Source organism: Anopheles cruzii, chromosome 3 (assembly GCF_943734635.1).
Source record: "Anopheles cruzii chromosome 3, idAnoCruzAS_RS32_06, whole genome shotgun sequence".
Taxonomy (NCBI): domain Eukaryota; kingdom Metazoa; phylum Arthropoda; class Insecta; order Diptera; family Culicidae; genus Anopheles; species Anopheles cruzii.
Genome location: NC_069145.1, coordinates 77,853,954 through 77,874,585, shown reverse-complemented (window position 1 = coordinate 77,874,585; position 20,632 = coordinate 77,853,954). Strand labels below are relative to the sequence as shown.

Below are 20,632 nucleotides of genomic sequence, written 5' to 3'. Positions count from 1 at the left end.
CGGATCATTTGATGTTGTTTCCTCGCTTCCTGCTAACTCCGGGGTTCCCGAGGGTTCGACTCGCGCTATCAGCAACAGGGCCAGGACCGTAACCGTAACCGCTCTATCTGCGCAGTGCCAAGGGTCGTTCCGAGGGGAAGTGTTCGGTTTTCCTTGTCCTTCCTCCGGAATGCAGTGCTCAAAACCGGTTGGCTGGTAACGAGAGAAGCTACCGGAATATTGTCCCAGCTAGAATCGGTAGTGCCGTAACAAGGATGTCTAGCGGATCGGGAAATGCTAGACGATAACGGAGGCATGTTGTGTACCTGGAGCGTGCCCAGCCACTAATCAAACACGGGTTTGCAGTCCTTTTTTATGTCTCTATCTGGCGCCGTTTCGGTGTCCGTTTCCGGTGTTTAGCGGAAAATTTGTGTTGTGCACTCACCGGGACTCTCATGTGTGACGAGGTATTTTTGAAGCTCGACATTTTTGTATTCTCGGCATGAGACAAAATGAGAAGAAACGGTAGTCGGAAGGAATTGGAATGCTGCTCTGTTGTGGAATGGAATGTTTTCACACTTTTTTCATATTTTTCAACCAGCAATTCATATTTTGCTATTAGTTTCGGACGGACCGGTTCATCTTCTTCTTCTTCTTCTTCTTCTTATTTGGCTCTACAACCGCTGCGCGGTCTTGGCCTGCACCAGAGACAATGTTAATCTCTGGTGCTCTCTCTAACATTTCATTTTTTACGGGCGGGATTGTTAGCCCCGCGCCAACCCCCCTATATCACGCCGGTATCGGAAATCGAAACCATGGCCGGTTGAGTGACAACCGATCCCGGGATTCGAAACCCAGGCCAGCTGCGTGACAGCGAAGAGCACTACCGACTGCTCTATCAGCGGGGGTTATCAGCGGACCGGTTCATTCTTTTTTTAATTTTAGTGAGCGGATACACTAGAAACACTTTTGATGCTTCAGATTCTCGATAACTCGGTATTGGTAAGGTTTGAAGGGCCTCATTTGTACCTTTTATAAAGCTTTCGTTTTTATCGTTTCACTCCAACAAACATCGGGTCATTTTGGGAATTCTTGAGGACAGATTTATACATTTATCTGCAGACTCACCTGCGTTTACCGCTCATTACTACCGCTATGAAAATTATCACGACCATGTATAATTCATGGGTCTGATTGGATAAAAGATGAAAAGATTCCCACGCCAATTTGCCGCCCATTCACAGTAGGACTATCGTCACTATCACTTAACACTGTACCGCAACTTCTCCAGTCAACCTACAGGGCGCTTGTTTTCGGTAATGGTAAACAAATTTTCGGCACAAAGAATTAATCAAAGAAATTCCAAAAGTACCATTAAATGTCCCACCCATGGGCGTCGCGCATGTCACGAGAAGTTTCACTTACTCAAAGCACATCTCTGTTGTTGTGGCGGCAGCATTCGCTGGTCGGGGCCCTGAAACCGACAGCCTCCAAAAGCCCTACGCTCGATATGCTTCAGCTTTATTTATAAACTTTACACTCGCCACAGCCGCAGCCGCCTCGTTGGGGTGTCATGCGTGCGGGGAGTCCCAAGTATGTGGGCCGGGCGGCAGGTTGGAATATTCATGACTTCGCGTGTAACCTTTCTGAAACCTTTTGTGTGTTTTAATTAGGCGAAAACCCAGCGACAAACGAGCGGCAGCGTGGCCCTTGTAAATCATCCCATGCTTTTAGGGCGCTGAAAATGAAAGCGATTTTTTTTTGGGTTTTTGGTCGCTTCCCAACCACAGAACCACCGATGACTCTCCATCTCCATCTTGGCCAGTTGTTGGTCATCGTTTTGGCCGACACAAGGAACGGTTCATCTCACGCGTGAGGATGGCCAAGTTATGGAAACTCGCACACGCGATCGCACGCGATGATGGTGGTGGCTGTTTGATTTTCACCGGCTAGAGAAAGGTATTTAAATTTGTCACCGAATGCATAACATGCACTCATTAGCCCCGTCCAGATGGTTGGCCAAATGCAGATTCCGTTTATTTGGAAAGCAAAGTTCCGAAATCGGTCGGCGTCGTTTCAAAGGGGGTTTCATATATCTTCGGCGCGAAAGTTAATTCGTTGCGATAAGTAATTTAAGCAAAATGGGGCACCATGTTCCGAAGGTTAACGGATTTTAGAGCACCATAACGTTTTTGAAACCTGACTCCAGCGGTTAGTGATTTATTTGATATATTTCAAAGCAGAGTGTACTGATCACTTAAGCTCTATCAGTTGCGTGGTTCCAATCGATCGATCGATTCACGGGTTGCGAGCCCTACCGGACTAGCCAACGGTCATAGGCATGAGGCGACATTACCCACAGCGAAAGGATGTGTTTAGCCAAGGGTTTAATACCGCACGAGTTGCTGAAAATTCATGACGGACTCAAAATCTTTGCAATTTGCTTGATTCTCCTCGGGATAACGCGACTTCGGCAAACAGAAGCTTTGCGCCCCGAGAGCCTGACTCGCCGCGGCCCGATAATCTCGATAATAGGTAATGTAATCAACTAATAACGTTACGCTGAACCCCCGTTCCGGGACACACCGTGTACCGCCTGCCCTTCGAATCATTATTCCGTGGTGTAAATCAACCCCTAAACACGGCCCAACGCATATCAGGAGTAATCGGCCCCGGGGGTGCCCGTGGAGAAAAGGGTACCACCCCGACACTTGGCCGAACCGAATGAAGGAGCAGAAGAAAAAAAAACGGGAACCCACAAAGCCCCTCTCGAATGGCTCGGACCGGTCTCGGTTCTCTTCCCTCTCGGGAGTGTATCCCGTGTGGCGCACACAAGTCTCGGAAAAGTGGACATAAAAATCAATCAATCCTGATTAAAAACACCCCACCAACACCCTCCAGTGTGTGTGTGTTTGTGTGTGTGTGTGGCCAGTGCACCTCGGTGCACACACACCGCTTCGGTAGACAAACAATGAACAGTCATCATTTCGGGGTGCGATTTTAATCTTCCGCGCCCGGGAATCGAATCCGGGGCAGGACAGGCGAAAACGCAAAAAAAGGACATCGAAACAACAACATCCCATAAGGACATCCCGGCGCTTGGCAGGCACTCGGGAGCGGGAAAATTTATATCAAATCAATTGAAAGCCCTCGACCCGAAGGACACATACGCGCCGAGGGTGACCGCGTGGGCCATATGGTCGCGACGAGGGGAAAAGTGCATCGGCACACCGGCGTTCGGGTGTGCCAATGGCTCACACAAAGCGCGCAGCTGACAGGGATCACCGTGACGAGGATAACCTGTTTGACTTTCGCCGGAACTAGCTGCCTTATTCGGACGCTCGGGAGGACTTAATGGGCCATCGAGGAAGCGAATAGTTGAACATTTTTTTTATGAACAATAGTGGATAAGTTTAGATGCATCCCAAGCCATTGGGATCTTTTATGTTCAACGGTTTGTGGCCGAAATGATCTCTGTTAACGAACGGGCAACGTCGATCAGGTGTGGTAAGTTTCCAAATTTACGCTTCAATTATTCTATTCATATTGTAGAAATATAATCAAGTCTCGGCTATAAAACTGGTCCGTATCCTGGCGCATTCCGTTTTCAACTGTCTAAGCTGTGCCATCGGGGGCCGTAATCGTAATCAATCCGCCAAGGAGCACGGATCGAACGCTTCCGCGCGAACGAACGTAAATGAGTTTGAATAAATGATCATTGCTTTAAATAATTATGATTGATCACTAGCCCATATGGCAGCATGATGGGCCCAGTCCAGTGTTTCCAGTGGAAAAGCCGCACCCGAAGAAAACGGGGTTTTCACTTAAGCAGATTATGGTGACTTGCGAAAAAGGCTCGCTGGTCATTGTGGCCGTACCGGAAGCCGGAATACGACGACCGTTTCCTGGCATCCTTACGGTTTTCTTTTTCTTTTTGGGTTTGGTTCCGTGTGTGGTCGGATCGGATCTCCAGCAGGCCACACCATTTCCATTGCCGCCTGTTCGGCCTCTAACCCTCGTTACGGTTCAACAAACTCGAACCGCCACCACCCAGGCTCAGCCAGCCAGGGGTGCTCGGCGGATTTTACGGTAACTTCGCGGCCCAACTGCCGCCGTTCGTCGGCCGTTCCGGTTTCGCGGAGCGTCGCCCTCCGGCTCGAGGGATCAGGGATCCGCCATCCGCCGTCGGTGATTTCCCTGTTCGATGATTACAGTTATTACGCGGGAAAATTTATTCATAGGCTATTGCAACCAATGATGCGGTCGCATAATATTTACATTTCGTCCTCGTCCACGCCGAGGGGTTTCGGCTTCGCTTCCTTCCGCCCTGCCCTCGGTGGCGCCTTTCCGGTTCGTTAAGGGTTTGGTTTTTATGATCGGATGTTTAGTGCCGGGATTGCGCAATTCGCTGCCCGTGAGCCCGAACCTGGCGAGTGAAATTGAAATATTAGGACATATGTTTGCTACATGCGCCCGTCGGGCCTGTCAGGCGCGCAATTGCCGCACTTTGATATCTCGTGGGGATGCAGATTCGGTTTGCGCAGCGCCAGAGGTCCGTGTCCGTCGAAAGTGAAAAAAGGGCGATCCATATCTTCTGCTACGTCTCCTTTTGACGCGGGCTGCGATGACGATAGCATGGTGATTCGGTGATCGGAGGTATGTAATCGGTAGAAGAGATTAACGGGCAATCCTGGGCCCGATCGGCCCTTGACAGATGGTGCTGACGGCCACGGCGATTCGGTTGTTTTAGATAACATGAAATGATGGTGCTTTGTGACACCTATCCCAGTTGCAAAGTGTTTCAAATTTCAATTGCATACCAAGGATTCAATGAAGGGAGATCAAATCTGATGTGGGAGATCAAAACTGAGTAGAGGTCTTAACCATCATCCAGAGACGGAGTGTTTGCGTTAGTTTTTTACACACAAAAAACAAAACATCTTGAGCCTCGAAATCTGTCAAAAGTTTGGAAAATTACCATTTCAGTGGCCAAAAAATAACGAGAATTTGCTCTAACTCAAAAACTCTTTATTTATTCTTCTAATTGTCATGGTGCTGGTGGTCAGGTTGCGAGTTTGCGTCGATGATCACAAAAATGCGATCCAAAAACATTACGTTTTTGAATTGAATTGAAGTACAGCTCATCATTTGATGTTGATGGTCGTCTTGGCCATGTCTCGCCTTAAACGCTTTCCCGACCTTCTTTGAACAAATTGTTTGAACCTTTTGCAAAATTTTAAACCTTTTTGGCAGCAGAAATTTCATTCCCTACACAAAATTTTAATGGAACTGTATTGTTAAACAGTTTCTGACATTATGGAAAACGAAGTATTCATTTTTAACAGTTTATAAAAATTCAAAAGTTCAAAGCCAAAATTTTCCTTACTTTTCGACCACAGTGTTAAGTCAAGATGTTATTAACGCTAACCTTAAAGAGGGTAACATTGATTGATACTCTTTTGATGCTACAAACGACGAGCATCCTGTCTTTATAAATTTAGAATGTGATTGTCGCTCGCAAGAGAAAATTAATTGTTTTCCCACAACTACTAGCAATCTCGAACCAAAACACACAAATAAAATCATCAAAACATATAGCGTCAACTTGCTGCAAACTCAACTCCATCGTGGAAATTAATCAGTTGATGTATCGTCACATTGATGACTTGTGCGCTCTGCCACAAGTGCTTTGATTGCTAGTGCTGACCACCACCGTCGTCCGCGTGTCTCCGTGTCACTGATCGATCTTTCGGGCGGTACGACCCATCGCCGGCCGCACACAGCAACACATTTCCTTAATTGATTGACTAATGATAGCCATTTCCGCCATTTTCGGCCGGTTGTTGAATAAAACCTCAAGACGGACTCGCTATCGGCCGCCCATCCGCTACCGGCCGGCCATCCCAGCACCGCACCGGAACCGGACGCAAGGCGGCCAGCGGAACGGGGACGAGGGAAACTGGTTATTGAAATGCCAATTTGCGTTTACGATTGTTCCAGATTGTTGTTGTTTTTTTTTCAGCTTCCTTCTCCGGACCCAAACGAGCGGTTCCGGCGGCGGCGGCGGCTGGTCCGTCGTCAACTTCCGCTTGCGGCGTACCATATTCGCATATTTTCCATTCGCTTGCCCTCGGCTTCCGGTCCGCTGTCCGATTATCATAAATTATGTGGTCAGCTGGCAGAGTGCCGATTTGCGTGTCGGGAATCAATAGATCGAAAGCATGAATCATCATCATGGGACTGCGTGTGGGAGGGGGGTGACGGCCTCGTGGTCGTCATCGTCGTGGTCATCCTCGCCGTGGCCGATTAAGTTTCTACCAGTGTGGAACCTCCGGTTGCGCGCGCGCGCCGATAAGGAAGAGGTCGATGAGGTCCCCTGATACGGTCGGCCAGGATGCCACTCCCCGCCGGGGGGGGATAGGTTCATCGGGCCTCGAGGTGAGGCCATCAAATCCGGGTTCGGATGTGGCTACACAACGCGCGGTGCACGGTCCTGGAGTCACGCAACACAAAAATCTATCACGAACCCACGTCGTTCCAGAATCGCCATGGCCGTGGCCACGTGGTGTGGATTGAACACCATCAGGTCCGATGGTCGGTCCGTTGCGCGTGAAGTCATAACACACCCGGCCCCGGAGTCCGGGCAGTTTGCCCCCTCTGAAGCGGCTTCAACCTAGTCAATCAGTCAAACTCCTCCGGCGCTGGTGCCGGTTGTTTTGGGGTGAGCCCCGTGCACCGTGGCCTAATGACAGTGATCGTGACTTTTGATAATCGGTTCGCCCCAGGTCCGTTCGAGGGGACATCCTGGCGCATCCTTCGCTAATGACTCATCGGTGGGTTGTGTGGTGTTGAAAAACGTCTGACTATTAGTGCCCGTTGCGTTTCAGCTGAAACGGAACACGGTTTTTGTGACTGCATCACTGAAAGCGTGCTACATGGGCCTATAAGTGGTAAGGCTCATGCATAAATTGAAGTCCCCTTATTAAGTCCTATGTCTCCTATATTCATCGTTCTATGATTTTGTCACTCTTTTGGATTTTTAGAAACTTTAGAGGTTTACACTAATCTTTGTCAACTTTGGGATTTAAACAAATTTTTTTTTAGATTTTGTGTATCAGAATTATACAATTTCTAATGTGAAAATATAACACTTTTAGTGGGAAGCACATCAGCTTTCGGACCATGTAGGACTTTCCGAAAAAAACCCAAATTTTAGTATCTTCATCAGCACAGACTGAGCTAAAGTTTAATTAAAAGTGCAGCATAATTACTCACGGTGAGGTACCTCCGAAAGGTATGCAAACACGTGACTAAACACCCCTAATGCTACCTTTCACAGAGGCCCAACTAGCTAATAATTAATATCGGACCAACTGGAGTCCTGCGGACCGCGGAACGAAGCATAACAGACCACGGATGCGATGATAAAACCGTGGTAAAACTCGTAATGCCGCCTCGCTCAATGTTGCTGATAAAGAGCGGATGGCGGTCATGTAGCTCGTCGAACGCATACGCCGAAACAGCTGGCCGGTCTGGGACGACGGCGGTCGAGGGTCGAAAGTGTGCTGTACATCAGCACTGCGTGGAGTTGCTTTATGTCCACGCTGGACCCCGCCGTCAGCGCACACCCTGGGCGCTGTGTTCCCGAAACGCATAGCTATGGTCGTAAAATAAATCAGCTTTCCCAAAAGCAGCCGCAGCAGCAGAGCCGGTGAACCCAGATGTCGGCGGGGGAAAGGTGTTGCTGTCCACGCGTGTACCACTAACGCACTTCCGATTGGCAAAAGGGTCAAGCCCGCGACGGAAGGCTTCTGGTTTTCGAGCCCTGCCCCGGGATCGATGGTACGCCTGACTGGCACCAACTGACCGACTGGCTTTTTGGGGTCCGTCCGTAGCAGATGACCGTTTAATGAACCTGATGTAAATACGGGCAGATAGCATCGGCGGCGATACGCTTCGTCAAGAGGCTGTGTAATGGGGTCCGCGCTCAGGATGAAAGCGCACCCGGGCCGGGCCGGGATCATCATCAAAAGGATTCGGGACAGTAGAGCCGCACTTCAAACACGCTGTATAATCTATAAATGAGGGTGAGACGATCGGCTGTAATGCGAGCCACGTTCGATTGACATTCGATATCTCATTTAGTGCTGGCTTCGACAATGCGTTTACACATTTGCTATTGTTTCGCTGCTGAGCGCTTGGTAGATCAATGCGGACGAAGGCTATTTCGTAGTTTGGCTCGAATTTTCCTTTGGGCCCAATGGTTAGAAGATACACTTTACATTCAACTGACAATAGAACATGAATTATGAATTGCAGAATAAAATCAAGGGACTCAAAGGCATCCCACGCTTGAGTATCCAGAGATGTGATTTGATAATGGCCAAAGCGTTTTTCTTATCACCCCGAGCAACAATGGTCTGGTTTATGTGTCGTCGATCGCAGAGCTCGTCACAGTATCAGCCATTTCCATGCTTTTTCTCCGGCTCCGGGAGAAAAATCCCACGCTCTAACTGGCTGATCGCAAAACCAGAGACCCAATCCGGCGTGCGTGCGTGTCTTTGCAGTAGCCGTCGCAGTTTGAAGTGCGTCCTCCGTTGTTGCTAACGATGTCGACATAAAAAAGAGCCAGTATCGAAGTGCACCGTAAGCTAGTTAAGCCACTTAAAATATTCGGTGGCGGCGGGAGATTGGTTCAAGAGCAGCACTGAAATACGACGACGGTACGGTTATCCTTTCGGCACCGTACAGCCAGCTGCAAAAGGATGCCGGCTGGCGGTGTCCCATGGTGCATCAATTGGCGCTCCGTCGACGGGCCGTGCGTCAGCATGCATGTCCTTGTTGTGGTACGACCAATGTTACGGTCTGCTGACGGTCCCGCGCCCACTGCCGGGCTGCGGAAACAATCGCCAACATAGCAATTGCCACTGTCGAAGCGGTGTCTGACTACTTGTGTTGAGCGCCAGCAACATCCAGTACTTAAGTGGGTCAGGGTTTGTCCTGTTCCTGCCGTAGGCGCCACCGTTCGCCGGGGCGGTCTTGTCTTGACAGATTGTAGGTCCAAGTGTTACAGAGCGATAGCGGTATTCTAGCTTCATTCATTTTATTCACTATTGTTGTTGTCTGGCTTTGAGACCAGCATTTTAAAAGAATTGAAAACAAATAAGAATTATCTCGAAATAAATAATTTAATTTGATAATTTTGCTCAACTTCAGGTGAAGTTGAATGTGAAGACTGAGCTGAGTTGTTTTGGCATAAATCGACAGTTGATCCCAAAGGGGGTCATTCCTGCAATTAATTACCACGCAGAGTGACAGGATACGCACATACGAACGGCGCTCATCTCGACAGTTCCTATCACGACTCGATTTATTTTCCTCAAAACATACACACAGTGACAGATTAAGTAACTCAACCTCAGGATTTGGCAATAAATTGGACTTAACGTCCACGTGGTCCCAGAAGCGGACGCTATCTGGGCGACGGATTCGACAGATTCGGGGTCGGGGTCGAAAAAATTCTTCCGTCAGCTCGTCACCGCCAACGAACGCGTGGCGACCGGGCGACTACATTCCGCGCATACCAGCACCGCCCCGGGGTCAAGTCCGGAGTCGGTCCCAGATACGGTGCTTTCATCCTTCGCGCGTAGATAAAAGTGGCGCCCAAAGTAATCCCCGACGTCACCGTAATATTATCCGCTCAACCCATTCGCTTTCTACGGCCGCTCGACGTCGGTGTAATTCTTTCGGCTTTTCGGTTTTTCCTTTTTTGTGGTGGTCCATTCTTACGACCTCCACGGACGGCCATTCCACTTGTTCGGTCCGTGGGTCTTGCAAGCGCCACCAGCGTCTTATCATCAGCGACACGCGGCAAAGAGCCGAACGAGCGATAGGCGGTCGGTGGTCATTTCCCGAGGTCTCGTCGTTAGGCGTCGTACCGAGATTAAACCGGGGCGCCAGCTCCGTGGAGTCCGTGGAGCGACCTCCGGGCCGATCGTTCAAAAGCGAAAGTTTTACGAGTCCCCGTCGTTCGTTTGATAGCCTGCTCGCGGGTGCGCGTCCAAGCGCGCAAGGTCCTCTCGAATTGTCGAAAAAGCCCTAATCGTCGTCTGGATGCCGTGAGGCTGAGTCACTAGATAAGGAGCGAAGGGTTGGATTCGGTCTCATACCTCGGGGGTGACTCACAGAAGCTGCGGTAGAATGTCTGAACAATTAACACGTACGAACTGACCTCTGCTTGGGACCTTTTTTTATGAGGAGTTCCTTTTTAAATGAACCTTTTTAATATTTTGTGTCAAAATTTCAACAAAAGCAACTTCATCATTCTGGAATGCAGATCTATCCTCTATCTAAACCCTAATTTGGTGCTGCTCCTAAAAAGATCCTTGCTTTAAAAGTATTGCGGATATGATATTAACTATTGTTTAAAACGTTATGGCTTATACATTCCATTGTACGGTTCAGCGACTATTAACATTTGACACTCAACAAGTCCAACGCTCAAGCTGCTGGTCCCTGCGATGGTCACTTGAAGATCACATGTCAGCCACGAGTGGTAAACCCTTCGATTCCCACCGGACCCCGTGAAGGCGCCACATTGCTCATCGCGGTCCCGCCGCGGACCGTTCGGATCATGGACAGAATGTGCGCGACAATCGGCGTGTGTCAGAAGCTAAATGCATCGCGTAGCAGCGTGGCAACGGCCACTTTGATGGCTCCCGGAGGAATACACGAGATGCACACTTCGCATGATGTCAAAACGCTGTCATGCTCAACTGTCAGGCGGCGGGCCCCGGTCCCAAGACATCAGCGGCGGCGGCGGCGGCGGCGACGGCGGCCTAACAAGAGTGGCAGCCCGCCCCGGCCATAGGCGGTTGATGGTGACATAAAAGCAGTGCACCCTCCAAATTGCCACTCGAAAACGGGAATATCCCGAAAAGGCCGTAACGTGACATCCGTTGTCCGTGTGTTTTTTTTCCTGCCCTCTGCATCTGGCATCCATTCCTGATGCCTCGAACTCCGGGTTAGTTACCCGATCGGTATACGAAATGCACCGATGCTGTGAGTAGCCTCTTCACAGTGCCGATTGGATCTGAGAGGGCACCGTGAATTGACTGCTTTGCTGACCTTGCCTCAGTTTACCGCCATCCGGTAAGCCACTTCCTGTGCCCGACCATGGGACAGACAGAGAGAGAGAGAGATGGTTAAATTACCCTAAACAAAGTCCATAAAACATCCGGAGCCCGGAGAGGTCCGGAGGTCCCTGGTCAATAGCTTACTTCCACCCCCGGCGGACGGCGAAAAAGGAAGGAAGTAACGGGACGTGGTTCGGCCCGAGACAAAAATCAGCAAATCCTTAGCTAAGACACCAAACAGACAACAAAACGGGACCACGGTAACAACAACAGCGCCAGAGAGGCAAGCAAAACAGTCCCAGGACAGGATAAGGATAAGCCGAAAGGAGCGTTGGTCTCGCAGACCGGCAGCGGCAGACCGGACCGGTAATGGCGCAGTAATAACATGGTACGCTATTCATTTTCTTTGGCTTTTACCTTTACGACTCACACCGGGCCCCGTGGTCGGCGTCGTCGAGTTCCCGGCGCCTGGTGGCGCCTCGTTGCAGACGCAAATCGGTTGTCGCCGACCATCCGGCCAGCCAGCTAGCCAGCCAGCCCTAGCCCTAGGGTCCTTACCTTCTTCTGCATGTACGATAGGCAAATCGGTAAGGTCGCAATGGCGCCACCGCCGCGCCAGTTCAGGGTCACCGTGTCTGGCCAACGACACTTAATGCGATGATAATATTTACTTTTAACGTAAACACACTACCTCCTCCGGTGGAAGTCGAAGTCGAAGGAACTGCAGCAGTTTTCTCGACAGGTACAACAAAGCAGGAAGCGGATCACCCAGGACGTAGCCAGGGCAGCCAGGAAGAAGCCCAGGGTTGCACTTGGCCGGTCGTTCTTCCGATCGTTCGATTGTTTCAAGCAAGTAAGTTGTCACATTTCCAGTTTCGTCGACAGAGGCTATCGAACCTGGGTCGAAACGTTCACTCAGTTATTGTAATGTGCCTTAGTTTATCCCATCCTTTATTGTCATTTTTTACAATTTTTAAACGAATCAGTGCATCTAATTGGTTGGAAGTAATTTTAATTCTAGAACAATGTTAGGACAGTAAAATTTCTACAATGAAAGGCTGAAAAGCTCAAGACAACCTAAAGACAAGCATTTAAATGTTGTGAACAAAAAGTAAAGTATTGTTCATTTATGATTCAAACCTAGAATATCACTTAACTCTCGCCTTAGTTATGTGGAAAACGGTTGCATTTTCCTATGCTCCTTTTAGTCCAAGTATAAGCAATTATAGCAATGCTTCAATGAAAGGGTTAGCTATTCTTTATACAATCATTTTGGGCAACAAACGACGTACCTGTTGCCTTGATGCTGGAGACGCGGGCAGGTTTGTCCTTTCGATTTTCGTCCTTTCGAAGGATTGTTTCACCAGTTCCCAACCAACCCGGTGACACTCGTCACGCGCAGCTCGTTAACGGTTTTCATTTGTTCAACACCCTTGACAAGGGATACGGAATGGAACCAAAAAACAGGACATTCATTACGCTGCACATATTGATTAATTATGGTCCACAATAAAGGTGCACTTCGCCCGATCGGCGCCGCCCGGAAATCGGAAGTGGGAAAGTGTTTCGAATTATTATGTTTTTTTTTCTTCTGTTTCGCACCCGCTTCCTCGTTCGGAATTCGTTCGGAGACAACTCCGAAATCTGGACATATGTAGCGACAACAAACATTACCCATTGTTATCGCTCGAGCGTAGCGAAACACTGGAGTGCGCCAACGGCCGGCCGGCCAGCCGGCACCGATACTTATCGAACGCGCCGAATCGCGCAACAATGCGCGCACAATCAACCTTCCTCACCCGGCCCGGAACAAACCCTAATTTGACCCCGCACGAGGGCACACACTTTTTATGCTCCGGAAACGGGGCAGCATAAAAAGGACGGGGGAAAGGGGCCGGAAGGAAGCGGACCAAGGGACGGAGCGAGGACAGCGAGAGACATACCGACAAAAAATATTAAATCATTTCGATTTTTGATCCTTCGAAAACCGTACCCAACGCACACTCCCCGGGTCGTAGCGGCCGTGATGGTGGTCATAACAATAAATCAAATCATTAATGCGTTTTTAAAGGCGTCACATTAACGGTGCTCCCGTTCGGTGCACGCTTCCCCCCGTTGCCCCGTTCCCCGCACTTCCTGTCGTCACCGCCGCCGCCGAGAGCGATGTCTTTGTTTTTGCTGCTCCGATTGCCCTTGCCCTGTTCCCGCTTTGTTGTTGTTCCCTCTTGAAGTGTGGCCCAACCCTCGCATCGCATCGAACACTATTGTTTATGGAGAGTACAACAAAGGCAAAAAAAATTGAACTAAACCCAGACCGCGGGGTCTCAGGCGCCAAACACGTGGAACAACGGTAAAGGTGTCACAGGCGTGTGTCTCGTGACACTTTCGGTGATCGTTCGCGATCACCGGCCGTGGTGGGTTCGAGTTTAGTTTCCATTGATTTTGGGCGATTTTCCCCTTTTTTTTCCTATGGCGATTTTAATTGGCCTTTTCTTGTTGCGCGCGTGCGTGCGATCATAAATCATTGGCGTGCTTCAACAAATCATTACATCCGACATAGCCCTTATGTCGATCGATGATTGCGGAAACAGGCATCGACTGTTGATAATTGGGCTGATCCAGGGTCACCGGTGTTGGGCCAATTTATTGTACCTCAAGGCGCTCGTGTGATTCATTTTTCAGCGGGGATTCTACACGAGATTCAGTCACTAACCCACATTGTGAAAATTGTTGTAGAAAAACCACCGTTTTCTTACAGTAAGGCATAAAACATCGAATCAAAACGGATCGGATCTTTCTGGTTGAGTTTTTGAATGATTTTTCCTTAATTTTATTTCTTTTAAAATTTCCATTATTTGTTGTTTACCTTCTATAATCTTTCGTCATTCGATGGATCATGTCTTAATCGGGTAAGAACTAATGCGTATTCTGAACCAACAATTTTTAATTCGCCAATTTGTGAAACAAATATTTCATTCTGTGGAAAAACCGAACCAAGAATAAGTTAGACCGTTAGACCTAGGCCGTCATTCTGCTCGGTTTAGGTAACAAAGCTGGTTAGTAAAGCATTGGCTAGATCTTTCTGCTTCTTTTTAATTTATCAATATTGTTGTTGAGTTTAAATTATTCACTGAAACGATGTAATAGTAAATTATAACTTTTTAGCCAAAGCGAAAGATACTGAACCAATGGGTTTATTTTTTGTAGTTATTTTATATCATATTTATTTATTTTGTGAAGGCATGTCATGATCGATCCTTCTCTCTGTAAAACTGTCGACAAGTTTAGTTTAGAAAATTGTTAAATACGCTAAATATTTATTCGTTTAGTTGCAACAACATTTTGCTAAATACTTTGAAAACTTTCTATTGTACATTACTCATAATGTTACGTTATTCATATAAGTTATTCACCCTTTTCGTATATTGGCTAAAATATTGATTGATTCAAGCTTTCGGTTTCCATTTCTTCTTCTAATCATACATAAATTATGTATCGCATTGCTTCCTATCGCACAAATGAGGAGTAGGATCTACCATTTTTTTATGCTCACGTTCTCCTTCGGTCGGTCGGTCTGTTTGATCGTGGAAGATGAAAATAAACAACGCGAACGCGAAACCACTTTAAGATCAACTTCCACGAGACCGTTCTCGACCCATCTGCGGTAGGGACACCGTGGCCACACACGACGCGCCGGCGTTGGGCGGGCGCACTACTGCTGGTTAGTGTTTATAATTTCATAATTTCATTACCAGTCCATAAATTGAGCCAGTCCTGCGCCGGCCTGCCGGCCGGTGAAAGACCGTTTATTTACGCCGCAAGTACTTCTCGTTTTTTTAAACATACCACCGTGAGCGAGTGAGTGAAAGTCGAAAGTGGAAGTGCATTAGGTTCTACTGTTCTGAGACCCAGGGAGGAGATGATTCCACGGCGCCCAGGAATTTGGGGTTTGGTGGGCTAATACTTCAATAAATAATTAGTGCTGTATGCAACGCATTGCCCCAATCTGGCTGGACTGTGACAGGAGTAATTTTTCTCACGATCCGGACGCGTCCCACGCAGCTTTCAATCGAAAATAGAAAAGGCAGATAAATTATCAACTCTGTACTTAAAAACATAATTTACCGATGCGACGTCGGGCATGTGGAGCTTTGCACGCCACGTATCCACCGTTTATGATGCTCCGAGGCTCCACGGTGCATCAAGTGTTTCGGTTTTCCGGTGAGGCTATCTCGCTTATCTCGTAACCTCACTTGTAGGCATTTGCTAACGCCGATGGCATACACCGCACACACCACTAACGGAAGTTTTCGTTTTCGGGCGCCCACGAGCGCGGCGTAAAAAGTTTTCCCGGTTTTCCCGGGGCCCGCTGCCACCCGATCCGTCCACTCGATGGCGGTGATGGCATAAATCAAATTTCAAACTGCTTTCCTCGCCGGTTTCCCAGAGGCGGGCACCGGGAGATAGTGAGAAAGCGAGTGCCATACGGTGTGTGGTCCTGGGAAAGGAGCGCGTTTCTTTTAAAAACACATTCGCCCGAACACTGTAATGGACCGCGCCTGTGAGCTGTAGTTTTTCCTGGTGCCGAGAAAAGAACGAAGAACGCTTCTGGACTCACTTTTCCGTCTCTGCTTTCTGTCACCCGGACTGTGGTTATGTTCCCGTGTTCAAGTTGTCACGATGGCGGCAGGGGCCTCTCGCTCACTCACTCCTCTGGCCAACGTTAAAGAAATGTTTTTCCTTCATTTTGTGTCCAGCCGAGCTTCTTCATCAGCCGTACAGCAAATTGTGCACTTAAAACAAAATAAAACCGAACCATCAAAACCGGAACCGCCAGGAAGTGGAAGCCGCTTTTATAACTTCCCCTGCACGGATTGCTGTGCTTCCGGTAGCGCTCCGGTGTCCTTGTTTTGCGTGGCACTCTACCTGCACCTTTAAACAGGAAACGTCGTCGTGTCGGGAATATGCGCGACGAATGCGCGACAAGAGTGTACAGTTTTCGGGAGCAAAACTTTTTCACGAAAGGGATTCTTTTAAACTTAAGTTAGACTCAAATTTAAGTGTTGATTTCGGTCGTCAAATGTAGAGACTATAGATTTGTATGTAGCCTACATCGCAACGTGAAGAACCAGACGATTAATTGAAAGTCGTATGAGTGTAAGTGATACAAGTTTCCGTTTCTAATGGTCAGAACATTTACCTTTACACTCAGTTTCCTACATTGCAAGAATTGAAACGATTTTGAAAATGCTTCCTAATTTTGCATCTTTTGTGTTCAAAGAATTCTCGATCCTGTGAAACTCATTCATCATGTGTCCTCATTTTTTCAATCCTTTTAAAGGTTTTTAGCAGGATTTTATGTATACCTCAAAAACTCTTTATTTAATCTTCTAAATCTATGTCATCATTCTTAAAACTATCCCTACTCTGTGCAATATACCTATGACTACATTCGTTTCAATTTTCGAAGGGTTCCAATAGTTTTTTTTTTTGGAAGAACCTTCAACACATCTCTTGATTTTTCTTCGAGTAGCCAGCAGTCGCATGATGCTAAGTCAGTCAAATACGATGATTGCGAAACGATCTGGGTTTGCGTCGAAATTATCACGAAATGGTCACGGAAATGTTGTGCAACAACTTCCCCGTGAGGCAAGATCCACGAAATCAGGTCTTGTTTGACTCACAGCATTACGCAAATGACTCAAACAGTATTCTTTGTTGACAGTTTGGTCATTTGGAAGGAATTCATGATGCACCACACCATGATAGTCCAAGAAAACTGTTTCAAATTATTTCGTGGCCACAAAAATGTTGAAAATTGCGTTGATCGAAGTGTTCCTAGGCGGACATTGACCTTATTTACGCCACTAAAGTTCAATAAAACCCGTTTGATTGTCCATAAAAGCGCACTAGAACTAAACTAGATCCAAAGTTTGGTTCTTGAATTATTATCAAATAAATCCGCCAACCCAACGGGCATGTGAAAGATTCTCAACCGTGTCAACCATCGATTCCGTGCGTCACTTTAATCTGGTGGCCGAGTTCGACAAAATTTCCATTTGCCAGTGTGGCTTTAAATTGACTACACTACCCGTCACACAGACACACACACACACTCTTAGCCCGGTACGTGCGCTATTTTCGCACTGTTTCGCAGCGAATAAAAATGGCTCCACTTCCGGGAAGCGCGGAGCAATTCGAATCGATGCCTTCCGTCCCGTTTTATGTGGCACACGTTTCATTTGGTGAGTGAGACGCGCTTTAGCTCACCGACCGACACCCGGGGTTCGAGCGTTGCCAGAAGAACGCGACTAGCAGACCTTAGATTCGCCTTTTTTCGCCCAGAAACGTCCATAAAAGAAAACGGGGTACGGGCCACCGAAAAAAGGGGTAAAACGCGACGGCCAAGAAACACGGCCCAAGGGGGGCCCGAGCGGTATACGCAATCCCCTGTTCACCGCCGTGGCGCTGAGTTTTCCTCTAATCGATATCCATTAGGAAAATTAAAAAACTTCGTGGTCGAAGCGAGTTTCGAGCGTATGAGAGAGAGAGCACACGGCACAGGAGACGTACCGGAGGGGGGCCAAGGTAAAATAGCGGATCCGGCTGTCTTGCGCAGAAAGGAAACCGTGCGACAAAACACCGTTTTCAACGGAAGGCTCTGGCCAGCACCTTTCGTCGTCGCACGTGAAATCACGTGCAATGACCTCCCCGGGGATTGTATAAGGTTCGTGAAGTTCCGTCCGGTCCGGCTCATTGTCCGGCGATTCACCACGAATCGCACCACGGAAAAACGGACGGAAAAACGGCCCAAGACGGAAAAACTTCCCAACTTTCCTGGACTTTCCTTTTTTCCAATCGCACAAGTTCTTCGCGTCGACCATTTTGTTCTCCACGCGAGTACTTCGAACCACGTGCTCCGTCTCGCTTCGGCGCATAGGAAAGGCACCACTGAACCCTTGAGAAAGAAAGAGAGAAAAGGAGCCACTCGGGAGCACACGCACACACCGTCGCGACCAATCCAAAGCGATCGATAATCAAAGAGGGCGGCGGCCAACACCAACACAACGACTCGCTGTGTAAACCACGCTCTATATACGAAAGCGGCACACACACCTCGACAATCGGCCCCATTGGTGTGCGTAAACGAAGCGAAAGTTAGAATTCGGAACATTTTCGAACCTGACTTGCGAGTCAGGTTCGAAAATCCAAACCCTGCTAAAGTTGAATTTGAAAAAGTTCCGTTTCTACCGTTCTTGCGTACGCGCGCGTCCGATTTGTGCGCATTGTGGCGTGTTTCGAACGTGTGCGGGGTCCTGCTATCCCTCCCTTTCGGTCGCTCGGGCGCGTGTTTGTCAACCGGAACCAGTAGTGCTGCTGATGCTGATTATTAAAAAACAAACGAGTTAGCGGGCGCGTAGTGTGTCAACGATAAACCCAAGGATCCCAAGGAGCGTAATCGGAGTACCACAGAGGAAGAAGCCGAAGATCCGGATCTCAGGAGATCCCTCCGAAACGTGACAATTGCAGTTTTTGTTGTGCAAGATGTGCAATCGATCGATGCCGGATCGGATCGGGAGCTAGTGGCCACTTCCGGCCGTGTGTGTGTATGTGTGTGTGTCTGTAAATTGTTGTTGAATTGTCTGTTGTTGCACAAAAAACAACCACCCTCGGAGCACACGGTGGTTCCCACCGTTCGCGTTCCCAAATTCCGGAAGTTCCGCATTCAGTGTGTGCCTTAGTGTGTGCTGAAGTGGAGAAAAAACCCCGAAAGGCTACCAGTGTGAGGGTCGCGATCCGTCGCCTCGCCGTCGCCATTGGTCAGAGCAAGGAAGACGGAGGCCGAGAGCAGCCCGGTGTCGCCGACAGTGCGCACAGTCCCGATCGGTCAGCCACATCATTCCCACCAAACGCATCCTATATGGTAATGGCAGAGATCGGTGGCCCCTTGGCACACCAACTTCCCTTGCACAACCATAGAGGTGGCCTGGTGCAGCCGTCGCTGGTTATGAACCATCACCTGGACCCGCTGGACAGTAGCGGTTGCCATGGGCCAAACATCCACCCAAGTAAGTGTCCCTCAAACAGCAAACTGTGCTGGATGCTGGAGTTTGATCATTGCATTAGATTGCGGAGCATTAGTTGGGCTAATTCTTGAAGATTTTATGAAGAATTGAGCTTCAAAACAATTTGTTACAATTAGTGACATTAGAGGTCATAGAATTCGTATGAGCTAGTTTTAAACAAAATTATGTTCAGCCGACTTTCGTACGCGAACAAGGTTATGAATATTTTATCCATTTTTTAATCCCGATTAAATATTTTATTATCGACACTAAAGACATAATCAGCGACCCGTGGGGCCACCTGGCCACCCGAAATGCTAAATAGACCACTTACATGGGCTTAACATTACTTAACTCCTGTTTTCTCCCCAACATTACGGGTGCATATTGGCCACGCATAATTAGCCCGTTTTGCCCGTTTGCCGGCCGGGAAACCCCAAACCGCGCTCTCGGGACACGGGACCAGTTCCAGTTCTGCCGGCCCTTGGGAGTTTCCCACACCTCGCCATCACACCTTTTTCATCGATCAGGTGCACCGGCTGGGCCAGGAATGTCTTCGCGAACCGGTCGACGAGCCTCCGGATCGGAACGCACCAAACCCCGTCGGTAGTTGGCGAAACTGTGCAATATCGCTCCGGTCGGGATCCGGAGTTCTTCAGGACTTCGCCGGTCCCCCAGTCGGACACTCGCGAGATGCTATTTTGGCACCATCGGCGAGTCGGCCAGCCTATGCTTCGTCTGATCTCCGCGATGTCTGCGGGATCTTCGACTGCTCCATTACGCCCGGAACGGCGGAACAGCTGGCGTGGATCTCCAATAAACAAAGTACGCATTACGCGTGCGAGTCCCGCCGCCGCCCGAAAGTGTCAATCTTGGCCTGGCAGAGGGACGACTCATCAAAACATGTCGCGGGCGCACGGAAGGGCGACGATGGCCCGCTGTTATACAATCCGACGCGTCATCCATCATCGGCCAGCACAGGCCGCCCTGAGGGAAGCAAGTGTTTTATTGACGATCGGAGTGATTTTTGGTTCATCCGCCATCCATTAGCCGTAATGGAATCCATCGATCCCCGGGATGGAGCGGACCCCCGGTGAGGTCGGTCCCCACATGCCCTGGTGTTGTTTGGTCTAGTTCTCTCTCCGTCTCCGACTCCGTCTCTTCACTTTAATGGCAGCAGCCCACCGTGTGTGCGGTGCGGTGGGCTCTGTACTTCTAAATGCACTTTTCCGGCCCCCGTTAGTTTCCTGGTTTTCTCCGTCGGTCGGTCGGGAAGAAAACGGCGAAAATCTCGCTGCGTCTCGGCGACAGCGCGAGACACACGCAACATCGAAACATGTGTAGAACGCGCCGCGTGGCAGTAGTTGAACCTTTTTGGCTTTAAAAATACACACACACGCGGACAGAGTCTGTCTCCTGAGGCCCTGCGGGGCATCCTGGGGTACCAACGAA

At 48.8% G+C, this 20,632-nt stretch overlaps 1 protein-coding gene across 1 annotated transcript in view; it reads left to right on the top strand.

The window, feature by feature from the left end:
- The first annotated feature begins 19,035 nt into the window (after positions 1-19,035).
- The window catches only part of LOC128272904 (insulin gene enhancer protein isl-1-like), a 28,129-nt gene continuing 26,532 nt past the window's right edge, over positions 19,036-20,632 (top strand). The window contains exon 1 of the mRNA XM_053010787.1: positions 19,036-19,183. Coding sequence (XP_052866747.1) covers positions 19,036-19,183 — 148 coding nt within the window. The remainder of the gene's footprint in view (positions 19,184-20,632) is intronic.